Source organism: Zeus faber (genome assembly GCF_960531495.2).
Source record: "Zeus faber genome assembly, chromosome: 9".
NCBI classification, from domain to species: Eukaryota; Metazoa; Chordata; class Actinopteri; order Zeiformes; family Zeidae; genus Zeus; species Zeus faber.
This window is the reverse complement of record NC_137197.1, coordinates 26,032,308-26,054,562: the sequence shown is the minus strand read 5'-3', so window position 1 is coordinate 26,054,562 and position 22,255 is coordinate 26,032,308. Positions and strand designations below refer to the sequence as shown.

At 41.9% G+C, this 22,255-nt stretch overlaps 1 protein-coding gene across 1 annotated transcript; it reads left to right on the top strand.

Annotated features, from left to right (window-relative positions):
• The first annotated feature begins 325 nt into the window (after positions 1 to 325).
• On the top strand, positions 326 to 15,121 carry mpzl3 (myelin protein zero-like 3). The gene is made up of 6 exons (XM_080007048.1): positions 326 to 509; positions 8,483 to 8,649; positions 11,835 to 12,048; positions 13,311 to 13,473; positions 13,755 to 13,815; positions 14,141 to 15,121. The coding sequence occupies exons 1-6, from the start codon at positions 440 to 442 to the stop codon at positions 14,213 to 14,215; spliced, it is 750 nt and encodes a 249-aa protein (XP_079863174.1). The 5' UTR covers positions 326 to 439; the 3' UTR covers positions 14,216 to 15,121.
• Positions 15,122 to 22,255: the final 7,134 nt, after the last annotated feature.

The window sequence follows — 22,255 nt, the reverse complement described above, 5'->3', positions numbered from 1 at the left end:
TTACAGTCGCTCGGTAGTGGGTACGACCTACACGGGAAAACACCGATTTCCAATTTAGCAGCGCATTGCGCTAATTCAATTCCACAATGTCAAGATCTTTATTTGATTTTTTTTTTTTTTGTTTTTTTTTTAAATTTTTTTATTCTCAAATTATAATTCTTATAGTATGTCACAATTTGTAAAAAAAATAAAATAAATATATATATATATATTAATTTATTTAAAAGAAAACGAATCTGCGGCGGCGGCAGCGCGGCGAGGCTCCACTTCCTGTCCCACCTGTTTTTCAGGTGTTCCGCTGTGGCGCTTGACCGAGTGGAGTCACTGGGTCACGGCAACATGGACGGCGTTTTCCCAAGAGTTTAACTCAACCCGCGGGTCTACACCGCCGCACTGTTGAGTCCGTTTTTGTTTTGTTTTTTTTAATTTTGCCATTAAAATGCGTTGGCAACACCGGAGGAACGACCCGCTGAATGCCGTACTGCTGCTGTATTTGGGGTTTTGTTTCGGTGAGTAAAGTCCTCCATGTTTATCACACGCATACGCGGACTATACTTTTTTTTTTTTTTGTTACATTCTTGATTTGTAAGTACATTTGACGACATGATTTTTCTCGTGACATTTCAAACGCAAGGAAACAGACGAACGCAAACGTGCACAATTGCGCATAAGCAGACCTATAACATGTGGAAATATTGTTGTATGTATACATAGCTATAGGTTAATATGGTAATTTGAGTAAGACAACTCCAGATTCCCGTGGGAGGCGTGACGTATCAAGAAGTTAACTTATTCAAATGGATCTTTACCCTTGAATAGCAGCGAATAACCTTGACAGTATCGGGGGGGGGGGGCGGAAACTACAACAACAAGCCTCTCTCCAGGAGGAAGGCTCGGCCCTGCCGGAGCGGCGGCGAGTGGAATGCGGTTTCCAAATACATGACGAACATGGCTGTAAAGCGGAGCTGTCTCTCTTGTCTGCTCCCCCGAAACTGAGGTAAAGGAGAGAGAACACAGCTCTGCCCCTCTGACACTGTAGGTCAGTGGCTACAACGCGGGCTGCGGGGACCCGCCAGGGGTCCTCCCAGACCATTGGAATGTACAATAGCAGCGGGTGGGTGGGTGTGTCACCATCAGGGGCATGTGTTTTGAGCTTCTCCACAATAATCAGCCATAACAACGGATGAGCGCGATTGCTGAATTCGGAGAGACTCGCGAACGTTTATTGGAGACGCGGCGAAACAAGACAATGGTCGTCGGCTGTCGCTCGTGGTTTCTTGACCCCTGCGCAAGTTGAGATCATGACGTGAGTGTTTCCAAAAAGCTCCCCTTTACCTGTCCACGTGAATACATGGAAAACCGAGTTAAAAAAATATAAAAAATCTCCACCCTAAGGCGTCATCCAAAGGCTTGGTTTCCAGTGACAAACCCCCCCCCCCCCACTGTTTTCGTGTGGACTGGAGGCCAAAAAGCAACGAAAAAAATATCCATACACGTCTGGACCGGATCAGATTGGACCAATGACAAGATCTTATAAAATGGAGGTCCGTGTGCCTGTGCGTTTCAACTTGAAGGCCTTTGATATGAAAAAGCTTGAGAATCGCTGCCGTAAGTGACCCCAAAAAAAGACATTTTACTGACATGTCTTCATTGCTTTTTACAAGAAGATACCAATAACATATAGAAATAAACATAAAATACTCTTTGTTATTATTTGATCTGTATCCCAGTGGCAGTTTTTCCACCAACTTTCCATTCCATCACTAGGCCAGTTTGAACAAACTGGATCCTGAAGTCCTTTATAAAGTTCAAGCGTGGTCCTGCTTTAAAGAGCCCTCGGCTTGATTTCCACTTTCAAAAACAGATAGCTGTGTTCCCATTGTGTTCCCGCTCACCCCAAGGTCTTTGTAGATGACACAGACTGATCATAAGAAATGTCTCATGGTGGTTTGTAAGATGGGTGTAAACACTGTCCTTATCTCGGTTGGTGGGTCTTTGAAGGATCCTGTGGCACAAGCCTAAGATCAGTGATTGAAGCCTGGATGATTAAATGCTCTCCCTTCATTATCAGAGGGACGGTGGGATGAATGTTGGCATTGGAAGATTGGGGCTTTATTTTGTCCATGGGAAAAAAACCTGTTTTAAACTGTTGGTATTTTCAAACAACTTTATGATTATTAACATGCAAATACGCATATATTCAGGTGTGGTCATGTTTGGCAATGATAAAGCAGCTGCTCATTGCCAATACCTATTCTACCTAATGCTGAACTTGGTTGTGGCTATCTGAAAGTTGAGATACCGTATGAATAATGGTACATTTCAGTGATTTACAGTGATTGAGATGATGAAAAACTGATTGTCCCAGAGTTTCCAGTGCGGTCCCACACTTGAGTTCATTCATTTAGATCCCATGGGTCATTTTGAACAGATTTGTCAATCAAATTTCTCTGTAATCCCCAAAGTCTGATTGTTAATTCCTTGCGTCAATTATGTTTTATTTTTTTATTTATCACCAGTCAATCAAAGATTACAATTTGAAATGTAAGCGATGCATTTTTGCCCACACTCTCTTTGTGAGTCTTTCGCTAGAGGAAGTAGGCTTTTCTGTTTCTTGCTGTGTTTTACTAAACCACATTTTACTTTTCATTCATTTCTTGGACTGTAACTTTTATAACTTCATTTTATGTGTTTTTTCTTTTATAATGTTTCTTTTGCACTTTGTCTTAATGCCTCTGATTTTTTTTTTATGTAAAGCACTTTGAATGGCTTTATTGTCGAAATGGGAATATTAGTGCCTTTGTGCACTTCTGTGTATTATAATGGCTTCGGCCTATTTGAAACGACGATTTCAGATAACTGAAAAGATCTCCGGACGGGTTCTCAGGGGCTCGGATATCGCCTTGATAATGTAAAACGCTATTCTGGGAATAGGCGAAATAATTGTTAACAAAGAGTAAAACAAGGTTTCTTCGATTCGTTTCTTGCACTGCACTGTCTTTTATATATTATATTTGTTTTCTTCATGCATTCTATGTCCTTTTATAATCAGTTTCTTTTGCACTTTGTCTTAATGCTTTTGACATTTTATGTAAAGCACTTTCAATTGCCTTGTTGTCCAAATGTGCTATATAAATAAACTTGCCTTTCCTAGGTTAGTCAGTAAGATCCCACACGTAATTCTAGAAAGATTTTTGCCATTCAAACAACTCGGAATTCGTTGACCCCGTCTGTGAGTCTGGATTGTTTGCAAGCAGAAAAGAAAGCGCGCTCAGACCGTGGCAAAATTTTAGTTGAAATAATAAATTAATATGTGGCAATCAATGTTGATATTGTGGCGGGCCGCCACCAATAAATCAATTTATGGGAAATACTGGCATGCATAATGGGGAGGAGAAATTGATTTGGAACGAATATTGGTCAATCACGATTGGTGGCCGATCGATCGGACCATCCTTAAAAAAGTAACTGTATTGGTTTATTATTACATTCCAAGTCATGTATAGAGTAATTAACCCAATGTGACATGACTTTCTTTTGAAAAGTTTTTACATATATTGCATGATCATTCCTATGTTGGTTGGACTGTGTTGAAGTGCGGTATCCACCATGTACCAGTATAATCTAAATCTTATCGAAACTAGGGATGCACCGATGCATTGAGGCTTTGGTACTTGAAGCGGGAAAGCAGATGGAGGATTTGGACATGGTGGGCTCCAGTGGCATGGTTGGTCCGGTGTACAACACCATGGCAACATATCGTCATGCTTCTCTCTAAAGATGCACCGATCGGCCGGTGACTGGAATCAGCCGGCTGAACCGGCCGATCAGTGTCAGATATATCAGATTCTGTGCTGTGAGAGTGGAAGTTCTTCGCCATTAGTGAAGAAGAGACAAAGTTCGCAATTTGACTTTGTTCTTGTCGATTTTGCCAATCATAAACATGCCACGAATTGGCAAAGTAATAATCAAAGCTTACTTAGATCTGGCCATCTGGTTGGTCACGCCATATATGAAAAAAATAAGATAATAATAATAAAGGATAAGTAGCAGGGAGAGCAGTTACTTCACTATCATTTCACTTCCTGTGTTGCCTACTTGGCGACTTACTCGCTAGTTTTATCGACTTTTTAGACTGTCTTAGCAACTTCACTTCTAAAAGATGACTAGCGACAAATTTTGTGACTCAGACAAACAGGGAACCCTGCACACTGTGTGTGCAGTTTTCTCCTGTCTGTCCCTCCCTCCACCACCTTAAAAGTGTGCTCCCTCCTTTACTTTCCTGCAGAGCTTCTTCCAACTTACTCAACATAGTAAAAGGGCTGTGCCCAGTCCACTGTCTGGTCCCTATCACCCAATAAACAACCAATTCAATCCTCTGCATTTTGCTGCTACAAATATAACTCTGCAGTAAATCATTTGTGTTTCAACATTAAAGTGGTAATCCATGAGATTATTTTCTAAAATAAATCCCATAATTAATATTTTATTTAGCTGGTACTTTTAAAGAATCAACCCTTCAATGTATTTCCGTTCAGCATGCGCTCCCCTATATGCTGTTTCACATTGTTGATGGCGGGGTCCTCCACCTACAATGTATAACAAAAAAAAACCCCAAACAAAACAGTAAGAAGATAAAGTAGCAGCCACGGGGAATTTAATGAACCAGCGTAGTTAGTCGTTGTTTGAGCAAAGGTGGACACGGTCCTGTAACCTGGTGCAGTTTTGGAGAAAATGTCAATAGTCAATGTTTTAGTATGACAATACAATTGAATTTTCCATTAAATAAAAATTACAAAACTGTTTGTATGCTGTAGATTATAGTTCGTAGAAAGGGACCGTATCGGAATCGGCAGGTCAGACTTGGGAATCGGCCAAGAAAATTGCAATCGTTGCATCTCTACTGTGCTTGTTTAGTTTTTCCGCTGTTCCACTATGTAAAAGTGGCATCAGACCGCAAATAACCTCACAACATTTAGACAGCGCAAAATTTATGCGACACAACAGATAAACCTCGGCCACTGCCATCGGTGACTGTCATCTCACTAGCCGATAAGCCGAATGCATTCCACAAGGCGAATATCAGCCGACGCCGATATATGACTTGTAAATCGGTGCATAAGCCAATACTAATTGTTTTGGTTCAAGACCGTCATACCATGGGAAATAATTGGGTTAAATACGGGGCGCCTCGGTCTTGTTTTGAATTTTCTAGGTGAATCACCATATAGTTCTCTGTGCGGACTATGCTTGACTGGAGTCAGATTTGCATATGCTCCACCTCCACAAGTTGTTATGGAAATCGACTAAAATCCAAGGTCTTTCCACTTCACTGCTGTGAGAGAATCCACTTAGCTCCCTCACACAGGAGGTCACATTTATTAATGAGCCTTCCCTACTCGTTTAGTTGAGAAATTACGACTAATCCCTCTAGAAACACTGTGTTTAATTCATGGTTGTTGATATATTCTTCATACCCTTTGCTTCATGGTGGCTTTCGAGGCTGGGCTCACTGTGTGTACACGTTGGTGAGGCGATGACAATTTAACACGTTTAGCGAGAGACTGGAACACAATGTTACCATGTTGCCTTCAACAGAAAGGCCTTGATACTAATATGAATTAACTAATATTGCTACAGGCAGCAATACATGGGGTCCAGTTTATTTGTTTTAGGTATGTGGCAATTTTTTTTTTATTTGTGAAATGCATCAAAATTGACTGAACTTACAAACATCAGGTAGTTGCGTTCATGTAATTCCGCGAATCAAACTGTGATGACATTACGTATGAAGCATTCCCATTTCAACCATTGACAATAATGGAAAACCTAACATTGAAAGTATTTACATTAGTCTTTTTTTTTTTTTTTTTTTCAGTTTTGTTTTTTTTCTTCAGTACTTTTTTATTTTTTATTTATTTATATATATATATATATATATATATATATATATATATATATATATATATATATAATTATAATTATAATTTTTTTTTTTAATATTAGGACTGACCTTGACGACTGGATTTTGGGAAATGGCTTCTTTATTGTCCTAGATTTTGGGCTTTTTTTGACATCTGCAACAATAACAAAAACAACTTTTGTAATTACTTTTCATTACAATAACAAATACATTTAATTTTAGAAATCTATAAATGCATGTTAGTTGTAATTACTATTTTATTGTATTTTTTTCTGTTAATATACAATTGGAAAATTCTGTTTAATAGATTACTTGTCTATATTGTAATGGAGACAACATTTATGGAACATTAATGTGGCATTAGAATTATTATGGAAGAATTGCTCAATATTACAACACTTTCTGCCTTTTCATTAAATTTTGTCAAGTTTAGGTGTAGGAAAATGTTTATACATGACGTTTATTAAAAAAATGTTTTTTACTTTAAACTACATCTTGTCATTGATATGACTTCCCTTGTATCTGGAGTCTCAGTGACGGTAGATGACATTGTGTATTGTAAACGTCAATTATGACTTATTCAAATTGATTATGATTTATTCACATCAATTTACGATAAAGATAATTTACGTAATCTATTTGTTGACTTTTTTCCTTGGATAACATTTTCAGTCAGTTACGTTTCCATGAAATACGAAAAATGATGTCGTATTTCTGTGAGTAATAACCATTGCACGGCTTCTATTTTTCCGATGCCTTGCTGGATCTTGAACGCATCACTCAGTCGCACATTCCAGTGGATTATAGTCGACGCAGTGACAAGTTTTTGTGGATTACTTTTTATTGTGTTTTTCATTAATCCGGCGAAGTACTGGGGACTATGGCGATAAAATATCAATCAACAGATCTGACATGTACCAGGTAAGAAGCCATATAAATACACACGGCCAGTATATTGAGAGTTGGTAACGTCGAACAAGTACAGAGTGGCAGAGTCTACGCCGCACACTGGACACGGTCCGGCTGGACATTCTCAATCGGAATCTGTACATTCATAGTAAACAGTATGATGACGTCATAAAGCATCTTACTATGAATCTAATGTCGTTAATTTTGTTTACGAATAGTGGCATGTTAGTTAGGCAAGACCAGCTGAATATTTCGGGTCAAAGTTGTTGGGTTTTTTACTAACATCTGCTCTGTTTGTAGATCGATTTGGATGAAATTTAAACCACAAGATCCTTGTGACATACCAGTTGAAACAGCACCTCAACCGTGTTCGCAGGTTCTGCCCAAGTTCATTGGTGTGTTGTTAAACTTTACATAAGTTCATCAGATTGCTGGGCAGGTGTCCAGGATAGTGGGTAATTGGCCCAGGTGTCTAGGGGGCCAGTTCCCAGCGGAGAGTCAGTGTGTGGAAGGAGATGAGAGAGGGAAGTGAGTTTAGCGTCTGGTGCTAGTGGGAGCGAGTGTCTGAAGAAAAGTTTGTTATAAAAAGGGACACAGCCATCCCAGGGGGTTATTTTCCGACTCTACACCTCATCACCGGTGTAGTTGTAAGTCTCGTGGCAGGCAATAAAACTGGCTATGGCTATACACAAAGTTTCAGTCTGCGTCTCCTTCATTGTGTCCGTCTTGTTAACCCAGCCAAGCATCACACTATGCTTGAAATGTGAGTTAGAACTGTAACTGCCGAAATCGGTCAATGGGATGTAGCATTACTTCTACTATGTTAGTGATTTATATTTCAAACAGGTCTTGATCAATGAGCAAATCCAACAGCAGCTCTAGGTCTCTGGTACAACGTAGGCTCATATAAAACACATTTATATTGATTGCACTCTTAACAACTCTCAACATTTCTATTTAGTTGTTTTATCTCGTGTTTCTGTGGTAAAGCTTGCGTAGCCTCTTGCAGTTGGAAAAAATAGAAAATAAAATGGACCTCACTCAAAAATTGTGAAATGCTGTGTGGCTACGCAGGCGCCGCACAGGGGTAACGTGGCCAGGGGAGCTGCAACAGTGGATTAACATGGATTTAATAGGAAGCTTGCACTCACGGCATGCCGCGCACGTATACTGCACCAACGCATCCAGTGGACTTCGACTGTGATATCGTAATACCCACACTTTACGTGTGCGTATTGGGTACCGTAAGGGTATTGAGATATTGACTTATTGAAGTACTAATTGATTCAAGAGGTTATTCGTCATATACATACATACGGTCATACGTGATGCTGAACAGAAAGGTTTTTAGCATTCTCTTGAAAGCACCTACACAGTCTGTCTAATAGAAAGGAGAACATGGTGAGGGAATTCTATTAGTGTCATTCAATTCACTGTCTGACTCAAATAATTGAGTATTGGTCTTGTTACCTGCTGTGAGGACCAGGCATGTCTAGCATGCTCTTCGCTAAAATGCTCTTCAAATTGTGTCCCCCTGCCCTACTCCTCTTGATCACCTACACATCACTCTGCTCTCTTCCATCTGTTCCCTCTCGACCCTCTCCACCCCTTGAACCACCACCCCTAACCACCGTCGGCCACCACTTCCAGTTTTCCGCCCCACCTCCTCAATCACCGTGAGTTCCCCGGCAGAGCTCCACGCCTCCAAAGGAGATGCCGTCACACTGTCCTGCACTTTTACCTCCACCAGTCGGCCGACCAGTAAGATGTCCGTCGACTGGTCCTACAGGCTGCAGAGCGGGGGCCCACCACACACGGTGAGTGTACCTTCACCTGAGCCACACAAAAAATGTTTACGGTCAATTAAAAGCCGTGCATTTGCAATGATATACATGTTCGTGGTACGAGTACAACCATGTCATAAGCCAAATTAACCAATAAAGCAAGACCTGATTTCAGGCCCTACTTTCCTCCCTTGTTTTTCTCGTTACAGAAAATGGTTTTGTGATCGGTAACCATGAAATACAAAGCAGATTCTCTCTGACACGAGGCTGCTAGGTGGCGTCATTAATGTGGAATAAAAGTTGGCTTGACAAATCTTTATTATCCAGGACCGCAGAGCCCCACACAGGAGTGCGATATGATTATACGGTTCCACCAATAATAATATAAATCAACGGCAATACTGGCGTAAAAGCCAACCAGTTGAATCAGTGGAATGCGAGATCCATCAGTACATCATAAAAAGATAATCAGTCTATTTCCTGAGCATATTTAACACGTTAATGGCCGAGGGGATAAAAGAGTTCCTATGTCGAACCTCTTAGTCTTTCTCTTCGGCACTCTGAAGCGCCGATCTAGGGTGAGTGTGACCAGTTCTACCTCCATGAGGCGGTCAGGGCAGCGGTTGAAGAGTTCATATCTATAGACTGCAGGCCACTCTACAAAGTGGTAGAAAGAGTTTGATTTAAGTTTTTATTCACTATGCATTATTTTTTGAGGAGGTTCAGATTTAGAAATGTTGTTTCTAGAACATTAAGCAGGGACTATAATATTGAGGTAGGTAGTAAGAAAATAAATGCAAAAAATATTGGAGGTGGCCTTAAACAGTGATGCTACATATCTCCCTGTTTTTAAATTTGCTAAACAAATTTCCTTCTTAAATTTGTTCGATAAATGGTGGACTACTGAAATATTACAAAAACATTAGCAAGCAACACCCGTCATGCTCACACCATCCTACAAACCAGGCACAGAGCAAAGTGGATGCTGGCAAAAATAATGAATGAGACATTTCTTACCATTTATAGTCTCAAAAAGCCTCCCCGAAGAAACCATTCATGGTATGGAACATGTGACATTCATAGCTCATGTTATACAAACACAATGTGTTTGCCCTCTGATAAGCCTTTTGTGCTCGACTCCCCCGACTCTTACCCCATCTGTCCACCGTAGACACCTGTTGTTTCTCAAAGGAGAAACTCTCAAATTGAATTACTTTGGAGCTTACCAAATCAATACTGTTCAATCTTAGTTTTTACCAGAATGCGTGAGAGCGATAGTTATTCACTCACAATCGCTCACAAAAACTGGGTCACGGTGTCGACAAATTGCCCCGTCCAACTTTCCGCTTCCTCACCAAACTCCCATCGCCCCCTCTCACCATGCATCTGACTTCACTCCCTTGGAGCCAGGACATAGAAACCCCATGTGGTCAGTTCCTCCAATCCCCCTTCCTCTCCGGTGGTATGGCGGTCTAAGTGGTCCCGTTACTGAATGCGTGTAGATGTATATGGGCCAACCCATAACTGCATTCAATCATCCGACCCCCGTATTGCCGTGGGTCCAGTTTCACTGGTCAATACGCCGAATGGACCACCACATTTACGCAGAACCATTTAGACGACAACAGAGCCATCCAGTGTGGTGGTACATAACTCCATTTGGACGGTGGGAATCCATAGTGTGGTTGCTGTAACCGTATATGCCATCATTTCCTATAGGAGCACTCAGAGTTAAGTGAGAGCTCATGTTTTGTGGCTCCATCGATTATGGAGTGCTGTTGGTTTAGTCATTAAGACGTAGTAGTTTGGCTGGAAAGTGCTGAGGGGGTGGGGGGAGGAGACTAAAGTTTGTACACACACAGAGAGAGAGCGATGATAGTGTGTGGTTATGTACTTTGTGTCACAATCGGCCAACGTCACGAAGCCGTGCGGTGACTTAAAAGGGTGTGGTGGCTCTTGAGTGTTTTGGGGTTGGACCAAAGCTGTGTAAATCCTGCGCTGTTCCTTTTTAACGCCTCAAACACGTTTTCTCTGTTTTTCAACGCGGATAAATAATGAGTCAGGTTCGCAGATGGAACTGGGTCTGGGGTTGTAATTTAATATTTCTAAGGGTTCATTTGCTCTCCGTCCAATTTCATTAGTGGTTTTGGCTGGTTTATAGGCCTGTCTGTCCCTTGACGTATATCAGATTGCCAAGACTATGAATAAGCATTTGAAAGGTTCCATCAGAAATATCACTTTGCAGCCAACACTTTAGAGTTGATCTCAATTGGTGCGGCACCTCAGTTGCCTGCATAATTACCTCAGTCCAGATGAGAATTAATTCTGTGGATGTGTATGTGGGCGAGAGGGGGCTGAATGTTCAATGAATTACCACTGGGACCCCAATGGTAATTGTTGGACTTTATTCTGGCTGGCTGGCTGGCTGGCTGGCTGGCTGGCTAGAGCGAGAGAGAGAGACTCAGCATGCTCAAACCAGACAGCTTCCATTTCATGATCCCGACAGGTCTTTCGTTTTTCTGTTGCTGACCCCGGTTCCCCCGTGACCTCTTGGGAGAGAGAGAATTATTGCCATTGTCTGCCAATCAGGGATTCATTTATTTCTCATTTGGTGCAGTCAGGCAGTGCTCTGTTAGTTGATGCACCAATGAAATAGACAGTTTTTTTGGCAGTGTCCTGAGAGTTGTTAGCTAGCGAATGTACATACACAAGACAGCTGTAAACTGTCTTCTGCTGGTTTGGATTGTTCAGCTTTGCTTCTATTGAAAAGTCATGTTGTTGACATACTTAAATGCACATACTATAAATTATAACTTATTATTTTGTCCTAATTTTACGGTAATTACCCCCCTGGGATTAATACACTGTTATCTTAATGTATTGATATATTTATCGCTTCTGTGTGACTGAAGCCATATCTCCTCTGATGCTTTGTAATATGTATGAATGAAATAAGTATGAAGTAGTTTATATAAAAGAGCTCATAGGAAGTAATCGATTTTCTTTTCTGATCGCAGGAAAGAGAAACCACTTCATTTTTCTCCAACTGGTCGTGAAAGACATTCGGCGTCAGGATATTGGATGTTACACTTTATTTAATCCAAGAATAGAAAATTCAAAAAGTAAAAACAAAAAAAGGAAGAAAAATAAAATAATCCTGAGATTTTGTTTCTAATGCCTTTGCTTGTTTCCCACGCCACCTTCTCTCCTCTCTTCAGTTCTTTCACTTTTCGTCGCGGGCCTTCCCCCCGACTGACGGGCAGTTTAGTGGTCGGGTCCGCTGGCAGGGCAGCCCGGCGCGCGGCGGGGCGTCCATTGTGCTGCTCAACGCCACGCTTGCCGACAACGGCACCTACGCCTGCTCTGTCAGGAACCCGCCCGACGTGCACGGGTTGCCCACCTCTCAAACCGTGCTCACGGTCACGCCCAAAGGTAAACCGCTGCTCATGTACAAAACCGATTTTAAACTGCAATGCATTATAGTTCTTCCAGGGAATTCTCGCCACAATGTGTGACCCACCGCAGACTTTAGGTACATGAGCTGGCTTTTGACTTTTTTTTTTTTTTTTTTTTTTCTTTCGCTTCATTTGGAAGTGAAGAATCAGAGCTTCAAAAATATAATAATCACCTTCAAAGTTTGAACACTTGGCTTTATTCAGCCAACTCCCAGAATGCAAATGGTCGGAGGACCAGCACAGCCAGGCTACTTGTCACATGGCCACTTGACACCCTGCTGAATGGGGACTTGACACCCTGCTGAATGCGGCAATCTCTGCATTGCTGAGCTCTTGAACTTAAACTTGAATTTGTTCTTTTGTTTTTAGGGAATGGTTTAACATTTTTCTCTTTATCAATCAGACTTGGTTTTGAAAATACATTGAGAGATAAACAAAAAAAACACAAAGGAACACGAAACTCGAAATGTGCGAGATAGCAGGTTTTGCTGCGGTGGATCACATACTGTATTAGCAATACTTGCCAGTCTTTTCCACAATAACTGGCCAAGTAACCTTTCCCAGACCAGCGGCATACTTACTTTACTTTTACATTTTATTTGGTGCATACTATGTACTATTTGATGAATTGAACGTTTATTTTATAGACTTATTACAGGAAGCCATGTAAAAACACTGAATTTTCATTTCTTATTTGTAACTTTGATTCCATGGATTTTTATGCCAGAAATGGCTGTGAAAAACAAATGCATACAACAATACTTCCAGTTGTTTGTTTGATATGCAGAATGTGTATTATCTATAGGAAGGGAGTAAATGTTATTTTTTCTTCATTTTACTGTGGGGGAAAAAAGCCCTCAAAAGCATTTTTGGTCGAAACAATCACAAAAAAAATGGGGAGACCGCAAAAAGGCACAATGACACTTCTTTCTGAATAAGGTCATTTCTTGAATAGATATCCTTGTTGGGTCATGTTTTGGACATATTATTTATATATACATATTATTTCTATATTTCTATACACATGTTACTTGCATGTGAATTCATATACAGGTCTCCTTATCAATAAGTCCATAAAGAGCCTCAAACTCAGTTGCTTGTGACACTTTGCCTTTTTCATACATCCAAGCAGCCATATGCCTAAGGATGTGTAAAGGTTGAGTTCACAGACAGTATGGGCTCATAAGTAACTTGTCAGCCTGATCCCTCTACCCCCTCCACCTCCTCCACCCCCTCAAGCGGCCAGCGTGCGCTTTTCCGATGTGACGGTCCTCCTCTTCTTCATCCTGCTGCCCTCCACCCTCATCACCCTGGGCCTGATCGGCAGGATGTTCTTCCCCCCAAAACAGAGCAGCCGCCACCAGTCCAAGGTCCACCGATCGCCCATAGAGGTCACCGAGGGGTCAGTGACTGCATGCCGTGAATCGGATCCATTAGCGGCGGCGGCGGCGTGGATTTTAATTCTCCCAAGCTGTGTATTAATTGTGTTTTTTAACGTGCCGCTGTGGCTTGATTCAGAAGTTAACGGTTTGTTTGTTTTTAACCATGTGCGTGATGCGTTTTCCCCTTAGAGGTTAAACAGCTCTCCCATAGGTTGGTACGAAAGTACATTTGGGAAGTCAAACATTGAACTTGCTAAACTACTGTCATTTCCTCTTCTTTGCTCTGTTTTTCCAATGTCAGAGAGGAGTATGGCACCGGGCCGGTGTGGACCAAAAAGGAGTGCTGTGACCAATGCCTGATGGTAGGGGGGGGAATCCATCACACCACACAGGGCGACTGCAGCCCCTTTCAACCCATAAATAATATATAGGGGCTTGTCTGCCGGCTCCGTTTCACACTCTGAATTTTACATGGCGTCTGTGTCTGACTCTTATCTATAGTCAGATATTATGTTCTATTGTATGTATTTATTTTATTATTATTCATCTCATGGTTTATCTGAATTAGTCATTTTCATTCTCTTTAATGTTCCAGTGATTGATCTTCTTGTCTGAAACTCTGTTCAACTGACTGACTGACTGACTGTCTGTCTGTCTGTCTGTCTGTCTGTCTGTCTGTCTGTCCAGGACTCTGACTGCGAGCCAGAGTACTACAGCAAGAGGCTTCCAGGGGAGGCTGATGTGGCCGAATCTCAATGTTAGCGCCCCCTGCTGTTGTGGCCGCGGAACTCCAAGGCGGTGTCCCAGTGGCTCCCAAACGGGAGGTGTTACCCGGAAACAAACACACTTCACCACCATCTTTCTTTGATCGATGCAGGGACTTATATTACTATTATTATTATTGTTGTTATTATTATTAAACCAATTTGAATTATACACAAGTTCATACATTTACAACAAAAAATGACCGTTTAACCCATTTTGGCTTCACCAGACTGTGCCTGTTCCCTGACTTTTTAAACCAGCAAGTTTATTTACAAAAAAATAACCCAAAATAAGGACTTGACTCCTCGACCTGAACAATGTTTACTACACTGTTGGCATCGGCCGACGGCAGGATCAACTTTGGAAACACACACACACGAACACTATGCTGTAATAGTGTCTAATTGTGAAGGAGATGTTTTCTGTTTGTTTATTATACTTTTTTTTTTTTTAATATATGTTAATAAATTATTGTCTGCTTCTTGGCAGCTGTATATGGGGGGAAAAAAATGAAAAGAATGTCTTGAGCTAGAGTATAACTTCTGTATCATTACCGAGAACCTTTATCATGATATAATGAATATTATTTGATTATCATGATTCCTCCTGTTGCATGACTTGTTGTAATTTCAAACGCGAGCAGTGACCTCTATCCGGATCGCACCCGTTTTTATTGCTGATTGGGATTTTGATGTTCTTCATTTGTTTAGGTTTGACTTCACGCTCTTGATGCCTTAACTGTAACAGTGCTTTGTCTAATTAAGATTTTTTTTTTTCTTTTCTCTCTGACATGTACGGCTTTCTTTCTCTTTAGAAAACATTTATTTTGAGCTATTTCATGATATTTATGTACAAATAAATGAGCAGCATTATGAACTGATTCTGTTGAACATGAAGCCACTCTCTGTGACGGAGCGAGCCAAACTAAAGCGTTGAGCCTGAATTGATTTACTTAGTTATTATTTGAAGTAATTTCTTAATATAAAACCACATTATGCTGGATAACATTAAGTCTACTGTACGTTATAGGGAGTGATGCCTCCTCATCAGCTAATCGAGCACTTGTGTAATGTAAATTTGCTTGGCTCTGAATTGAATTTTCTCACTCACACTCTGTCTGGTATGTGTGGAGTGTTACACTATTCATGAATGGGTCTCTGTTTCACTATTCATGAATTCACCTGAAAATTCCCCAAAAAAAAAAAAAAATGCTAAAAAACAACAGTCGGAAATCTAGCATTCAATTGCTGCAGCGTAAAGTCCATTTATGCAGCCGTGGGACTCGGGCGTCGTAAAAGCCATCTAATGAAATGTATAAACAGTAGTCGTTTCTTGCCGTTATTTTTCCTCTCGCCCGTGCTCATTCCATTTCCAAAAAATCTTTGTTCCACTTTACATTCAGCCCAATTTACAATGCTCCTCTGCTAAGTTTAAATAATTCAAATGCAGCTATGGTGAAACAATTACCATTCCTGCCTCATCTGAACTGCCATGGCAACAGCTTTTTCTCCGTCGGGCTGGAATTAAACTGGGGAAAGATGTATAAAAATCAAAGCAGATAGCATGGAGATTCCCTATGCTTGTATTTGGGGTTAAAGGATTGGGATTTATGCAGATTTTTACGGAATTTAACATTGTACACCAGTAAATAACGACTGTTGGACAGGATTCCAAGGTTCCAACATGATTCACATTTAGGTTTTAATGATTTTTCTGCCATCTTGTTGACTTAAAGGTCATGTTTTTTTTAGCCAATAACGCTGCGCCTGGTACTCTGATGATGAGACCTTTTGTTCTTCATCTTCCAGAGCATTCTCCTCATCTTCATTTCTCCTCTCCCTCTGCCTGGGACGGGGTCTGTCTCTTCCAGGAGTCGGTAGGATTCTACCCGCCGGCCACAACAGGACTGGGTATGTCAACATGGACGTGTAGCTCATCTCTGGATGCTTCCGAAATGTTTCATGGACTTGGCCATAATAGCCTGTGTGGGTCAGGATACAGTCGACAACTTCTCACAAGTATGAGCGATGGCCGGCGTGAAAAAGAAAGTCAATGCAGGTGCATGTTGAATGTGCTTTTCAACAGTCTTGTGGAGCAGATATTAATTTACTGAAAAGGCCCCGGACAGCGGGTGGGGTGGTGGTGGGGTGGGGGTGGGGGAGGCTTTGGAGCAGTCAGCAGTTTCCTGCTGCGGCTTCCAAATAATCCCATTTGTCAATTTGTTCGTTGCACTTTATTTTACAGAATTGCAGTACAGTGTTTTCAGATCCTCATGAGATGGGGGGGGAGGGGGGTAGTTCTGAGAATATTCTCTGAATCGTCAGATTACACTCATAATACTGATTTAAATATCAGAATTCAGTTTCTTGTTTTTTTTTTTTTCCTTTTCAATTAAAGTGATAATTACAGCTTTTTTGTCAGAATTCAGATCTCTAAAGTCAGTTTAAACTCGTTGTTGCAAAATAAAAATGCTTTAAACATGCCCAGACTTTTGGATACACAGAAATTGCATCTTCTTTGCATATTAAGAATATGACATTATATACATATAAAATAATATTCAAAATGAAGGATACAAGGACCCAGCACACTGTCGACCAATCCAGTTGATTAAAATTCAAATTAATTCACCACATAATGAGCCTGATTGGGAGATCCACAAGGATTTATTTCTGCGTGGTGATAAACATGTTAATTACGTATTTCATACTTGTTAATTGTGTAGTAATAAGTGGTATAAAAAGGCAATTTCCTGTGGCTGTCACCATGAAATTAGATTAAATAAGCTAAGTAGAATCATGATGCAGTAACTGCATGTAAAAAAAAAAAAAATAAAATTGCATGTAGTAGGCTCCAAGAGATGAAGTAGCAATGAGCAATTACAATAAATATTTGTGTCTTAACTATTGGTACAAAGCAGTAATTATCTACAGAATTGACAGTACAGTAATGACCTAGTATGTAACATACCTAAACAGAAAATAAGAGATAAAAAAGGTAATTAACATGTAATATTGCAGTAATACAACAATGGCTGTCACATACACATAGATTAAAATGTAATATTTAATCCATTTTAATAGTAGCAATAATAGCAATATCTCACACGAGGACACGGTGAGGCCCCTTTTATAATTAGCAATTCATTTTTCTTCAACTGTATTTTTTATTTTTTTTTATACAATTTTGGAAACCCAGAAATCTGCCAGTCATTGTCAATTATGAACCAAGGAAAATATATCTGCCTCGGGACATAAGAAAAGAACCCAATTTGGAGCCTTTTAGGACCACGGGGCTAACACCGGACAGCGTTAAAGTAACCTACAAACCAGAGGTCCAAAGAGGCCAAATTGCAGTTGTCTTCTATCATAACCATATAACTAAACAATTTATTATGTAGTTTTAAAGGGAACGATTTAAAAAATGAACGATATGGACTCCACACCGGGATAACACAAATGTTCGGCTTCAAAACTCCCACAGAATTGAATCAAGCTGGAATCTATGGCGGGGCTGCGATTAGGAGGCCGAGGTGCGAAGAGGCATTATCTGCCGTGAGGTACGGTGGCGTTGAGAGCTCAACGCACTGCAAGTTAAGAAAACAAATAGACAAAACACAAGCAAATTAAGAAATATACTACCACATCAACAGAAAACACAACTGCATTAACAGAAAACACAACCTCATCAACGGAAAATACAATGGCATCAACAGAAGACACAACCACATCAACGGAAAACACAACTGCATCAACAGAAGACACAACCACATTAACAGAAAACACAACCGCATCAACAGCAAACACCCCAGCATCAACAGAAAACACAACCGCATTATCAGAAAACACAACCGCATCAATAGAAAACACAACCACATCCACAGAAAACACAACACATTAACAGAAAACACAACCGCATCAACAGAAGACACAACCGCATCAACAGAGAACACAACCCCATCGACAGAAAACAAAACCGCATTAACAGAAAACACAACAGCATTAACAGGATACACAACCGCATCAACAGAAAACACATCCGCATTAACAGAAAACACCCCAGCATCAACAGAAAACACAACCGCATTATCAGAAAACACAACCGCATCAATAGAAAACACAACCACATCCACAGAAAACACAACACATTAACAGAAAACACAACCGCATCAACAGAAGACACAACCGCATCAACAGAGAACACAACCCCATCGACAGAAAACAAAACCGCATTAACAGAAAACACAACAGCATTAACAGGATACAGGAACGATTTAAAAAATGAACGATATGGACTCCACACGGGGATAACACAAATGTTCGGCTTCAAAACTCCCACAGAATTGAATCAAGCTGGAATCTATGGCGGGGCTGCGATTAGGAGGCCGAGGTGCGAAGAGGCATTATCTGCCGTGAGGTACGGTGGCGTTGAGAGCTCAACGCACTGCAAGTTAAGAAAACAAATAGACAAAACACAAGCAAATTAAGAAATATACTACCACATCAACAGAAAACACAACTGCATTAACAGAAAACACAACCTCATCAACGGAAAATACAATGGCATCAACAGAAGACACAACCACATCAACGGAAAACACAACTGCATCAACAGAAGACACAACCACATTAACAGAAAACACAACCGCATCAACAGAAAACACCCCAGCATCAACAGAAAACACAACCGCATTATCAGAAAACACAACCGCATCAATAGAAAACACAACCACATCCACAGAAAACACAACACATTAACAGAAAACACAACCGCATCAACAGAAGACACAACCGCATCAACAGAGAACACAACCCCATCGACAGAAAACAAAACCGCATTAACAGAAAACACAACAGCATTAACAGGATACACAACCGCATCAACAGAAAACACATCCGCATTAACAGAAAACACAACCCCAAAACCATATTACGGAAGTGAGCCACACGATAACGGATGTGAGCCATACCGGATGCACTGAATTATCTGCAATATATTAAACGTACTCATCTCATGTGTGTAATTGTATATAAGAACGTACACAAGTAACAACCTGGAGCCCCAACTATCATTTACATTACATTTTACATGTAGTCATTTAGCAGACGCTTTTATCCAAAGCGACTTACAAGGGAGAATAACATTCAAGCTACATCGCGACAGAGATTAGTGTAACAACGTTTGAAGATCATTTGAAAACATTTGAATGTAACTTCACCACACCACATGGAGCTGTTTTCTCTGGAATAATGCACTTCAGTGGCTTCAATAAAAAACGTGGATTGACATAAAAGTTTAGATTTATAAATTACATGGAGGATTTGGACACGGTGGTCCGATTGGTCTATGATAGTAACGGCCCCAAGTTGTTACTTTTATAAATTCTTATATATAACTTCAGACACAATCATTTTGTTTAATATATTTTATGGCAGATAAATCAGTACATCTGGTGTGGCTCACTTCTGTAATGTGTTTCCTGTTAATGTGGTTGCGTTTCCTGTTAATGTGGTTGCGTTTCCTGTTAATGTGGTTGTGTTTCCTGTTAATGTGGTTGTGTTTCCTGTTAATGTGGTTGTGTTTTCTGTTACGGTGGTTGTGTTTTCTGTCAATGCGTTTGTGTTTTATTGTGTGTGTGTTTCCTGTTAATGCAGTTGTGTTTTTCTTAATTTGCTTGTGTTTTGTCTATTTGCATGTGTTTTCTTAACGTGCGTTGAGCTCTCAGGGCCACCCTAGTGAGGAGCTCAGGGTGGATCTAAATTGGCCTCTCTGAAAGTTGCCGTGGTTTTGGGGGGAGGGGCGGTAATGTTAATACTAAATACGCAGAGCTTTTTTAAATGTACTGTGTTGACGACAAACTGGGACAGCGACCCCAGGAAAAACGGACTCAATCAGAAGAATCACTTGAGTTGGAATTGAAAAGTGACAATATAAGTCATTAATTGGTTTGTCTGGATTTTTCATATGTAGTCAGAATCGGAATGTTTCTCGGAATCCTTTTTTTCTGCCTAGTACATTTTCATATTCAAGGAATTTTTCTTGGTAAAGATTGGTGCATTGCTGAGCGGACAATTTCCTTCAAAAAAAAAAGGCTTAATCTGGGAAAAAAAATAAGCTAAAAAATGAAAATAGCCAAATACAAAATAAATACAGAATATACAGAAAGCGATATAGGCACAGGTTAAGTTACCTGTACTTCTAACGGTAGGGTCGCACCGCGGGTGCTGCAAAGCCACAGGCTGCAATGCATTTCGGACGGAGTTCGACTTCATCCGGCTCCATGGGGGCGAAGCGAGGCCCGGCGACGAGTTCACGGCGACGCAGGCGAGCGGCGGGCGGCAGCCAATAGGAGGGAAGATACGCTCCACAGCGTAGTTTGTACGTTGCCGCTGTATAAACAAACAACTCTAAAGGCGAACAGGGCCGTGCAGCTCAGTGCATTATTAATGAGGCGTTGTGTAACGGTTAGAGTGTACGAGACCCCTGGGGGGTGGGGGGGCACGTTGAAATTAGGAAATAAAATAAAGGGTGGGTGGGGTGGGTACGAACAGTCAAGTGTGAACCTGTATCACTTTGGACCGATGCGGGGAAGAAAAGCCTCACCCAAATTAAGTCGAGTAGATGACACCCCGCCTCAAAAAGGTGGAGGAGTAATGATTTTGCCCTCCACCTGAAGTGAAGTGGATGTGGAATAAATCCTCTCGCACAGAAGAATAACCCCTCTGGTCTGGACCCCCCCTCCCCCTCTCCCTCTCCCTGTCTACGTCCCTCCCTCCCTCATTGTGTCCATGGCATCTCGCCGGTCAGAGTGGGGGTGGGGCTCTCCTGACACCACCCCGTGCGTGTGCGTGTGTTGGGCATAATGAAGGAGAAACACAGTGTGGGGGGGCGGTGCGGTAATGGCCGTCGATGCGGCGCGCGCCGGATAGCACGTGCACCGCGCCGCCCTCGTTACACCGGGGTGACGGTGGAGGTGTCGGGCACCAGAGAGAGAGCGAGAGAGAGAGAGTAAGAAAGGAGGGAGAGAAGGGGGGACTGTGTGCCTTCATGTCTGTCGGCCACACCCGGATTCTAGCCTCCGCCTCTCTCTCCTCTCCGTCCGTACCACTCTCTCTCCTTCTCTCTCTCTCTCTCTCTCTCTCTCTCTCTCTCCTCCTTTTCTCGTCTGGTGTTTCCATGAGAACAGAGAGTGGTGCCGGTGGAGGAGGGGTTGTGTGTGTGTGTGTGTGTGTGTGTGTGTGTGTGTCTCTGTGTGTGTGCGCATCCGTGCCTTTTTAAAAATGTATTTATTAGTTAGCCCCCACCCATGTGCCAGCATCATCCGTGGCGATGTGGACAAAGCATATTATGGGATGGGAGGCCACCAAGCGCACCGGTGCACAGTGGGGGCTTCGCGGGTCAGAGCATCAAAGCACCGGAGCTTCTAATGGTGCTCGGGAGAGGGGGGGGGGGGATAAATAAATAAGCATCATATTTGTACAGACAGGTGACGGGGGAATCAAAGCATGAAATGAAATGACATCAGGAATTGTCATTCACGGATGGAGTCCCGCTTCCATTTCAGGGTGGGGCCGCGGCCTGAAACCGGCTTGCGGGGAGGCGGAGAGAGAGAGAGAGAGAAGGAGGGTGAGAAGATGTGGAGGAGAGGAGTGGGTTCATCACTTTGTGCGTGCGCGCGGGTGGGGGGGGGGCATGGTGGATGGTGGGTTGGGGAGGAGGGATGGAGAGAGAGAGAGAGAGAGAGGGAGAGAGGGATGGAGAGAGAGGGAGAGAAGGGAAGGGAGGGGTTTAAAGGGTGGGCTGGTAGTCGTTGTGAGGCAGCGAGCGAGTCGGGGAGAGGTAGAGCCGCCGAAACCGCGTGTGTGTGTGCGCCGACTGGGATGAGTAGCAGTGCTGGCCGGCTTTAGCGGTTGACACAGCCGGAGAGTTTGTGTGTGTGTGCGTGCGCGCGCGCGTGTGTGTGTGTGTGTGTGTGTGTGTGTGTGTGTGTGTGCGCACACGGACGAGCGAGAGAGAGAGAGAGGGAGAGGGAGAGGG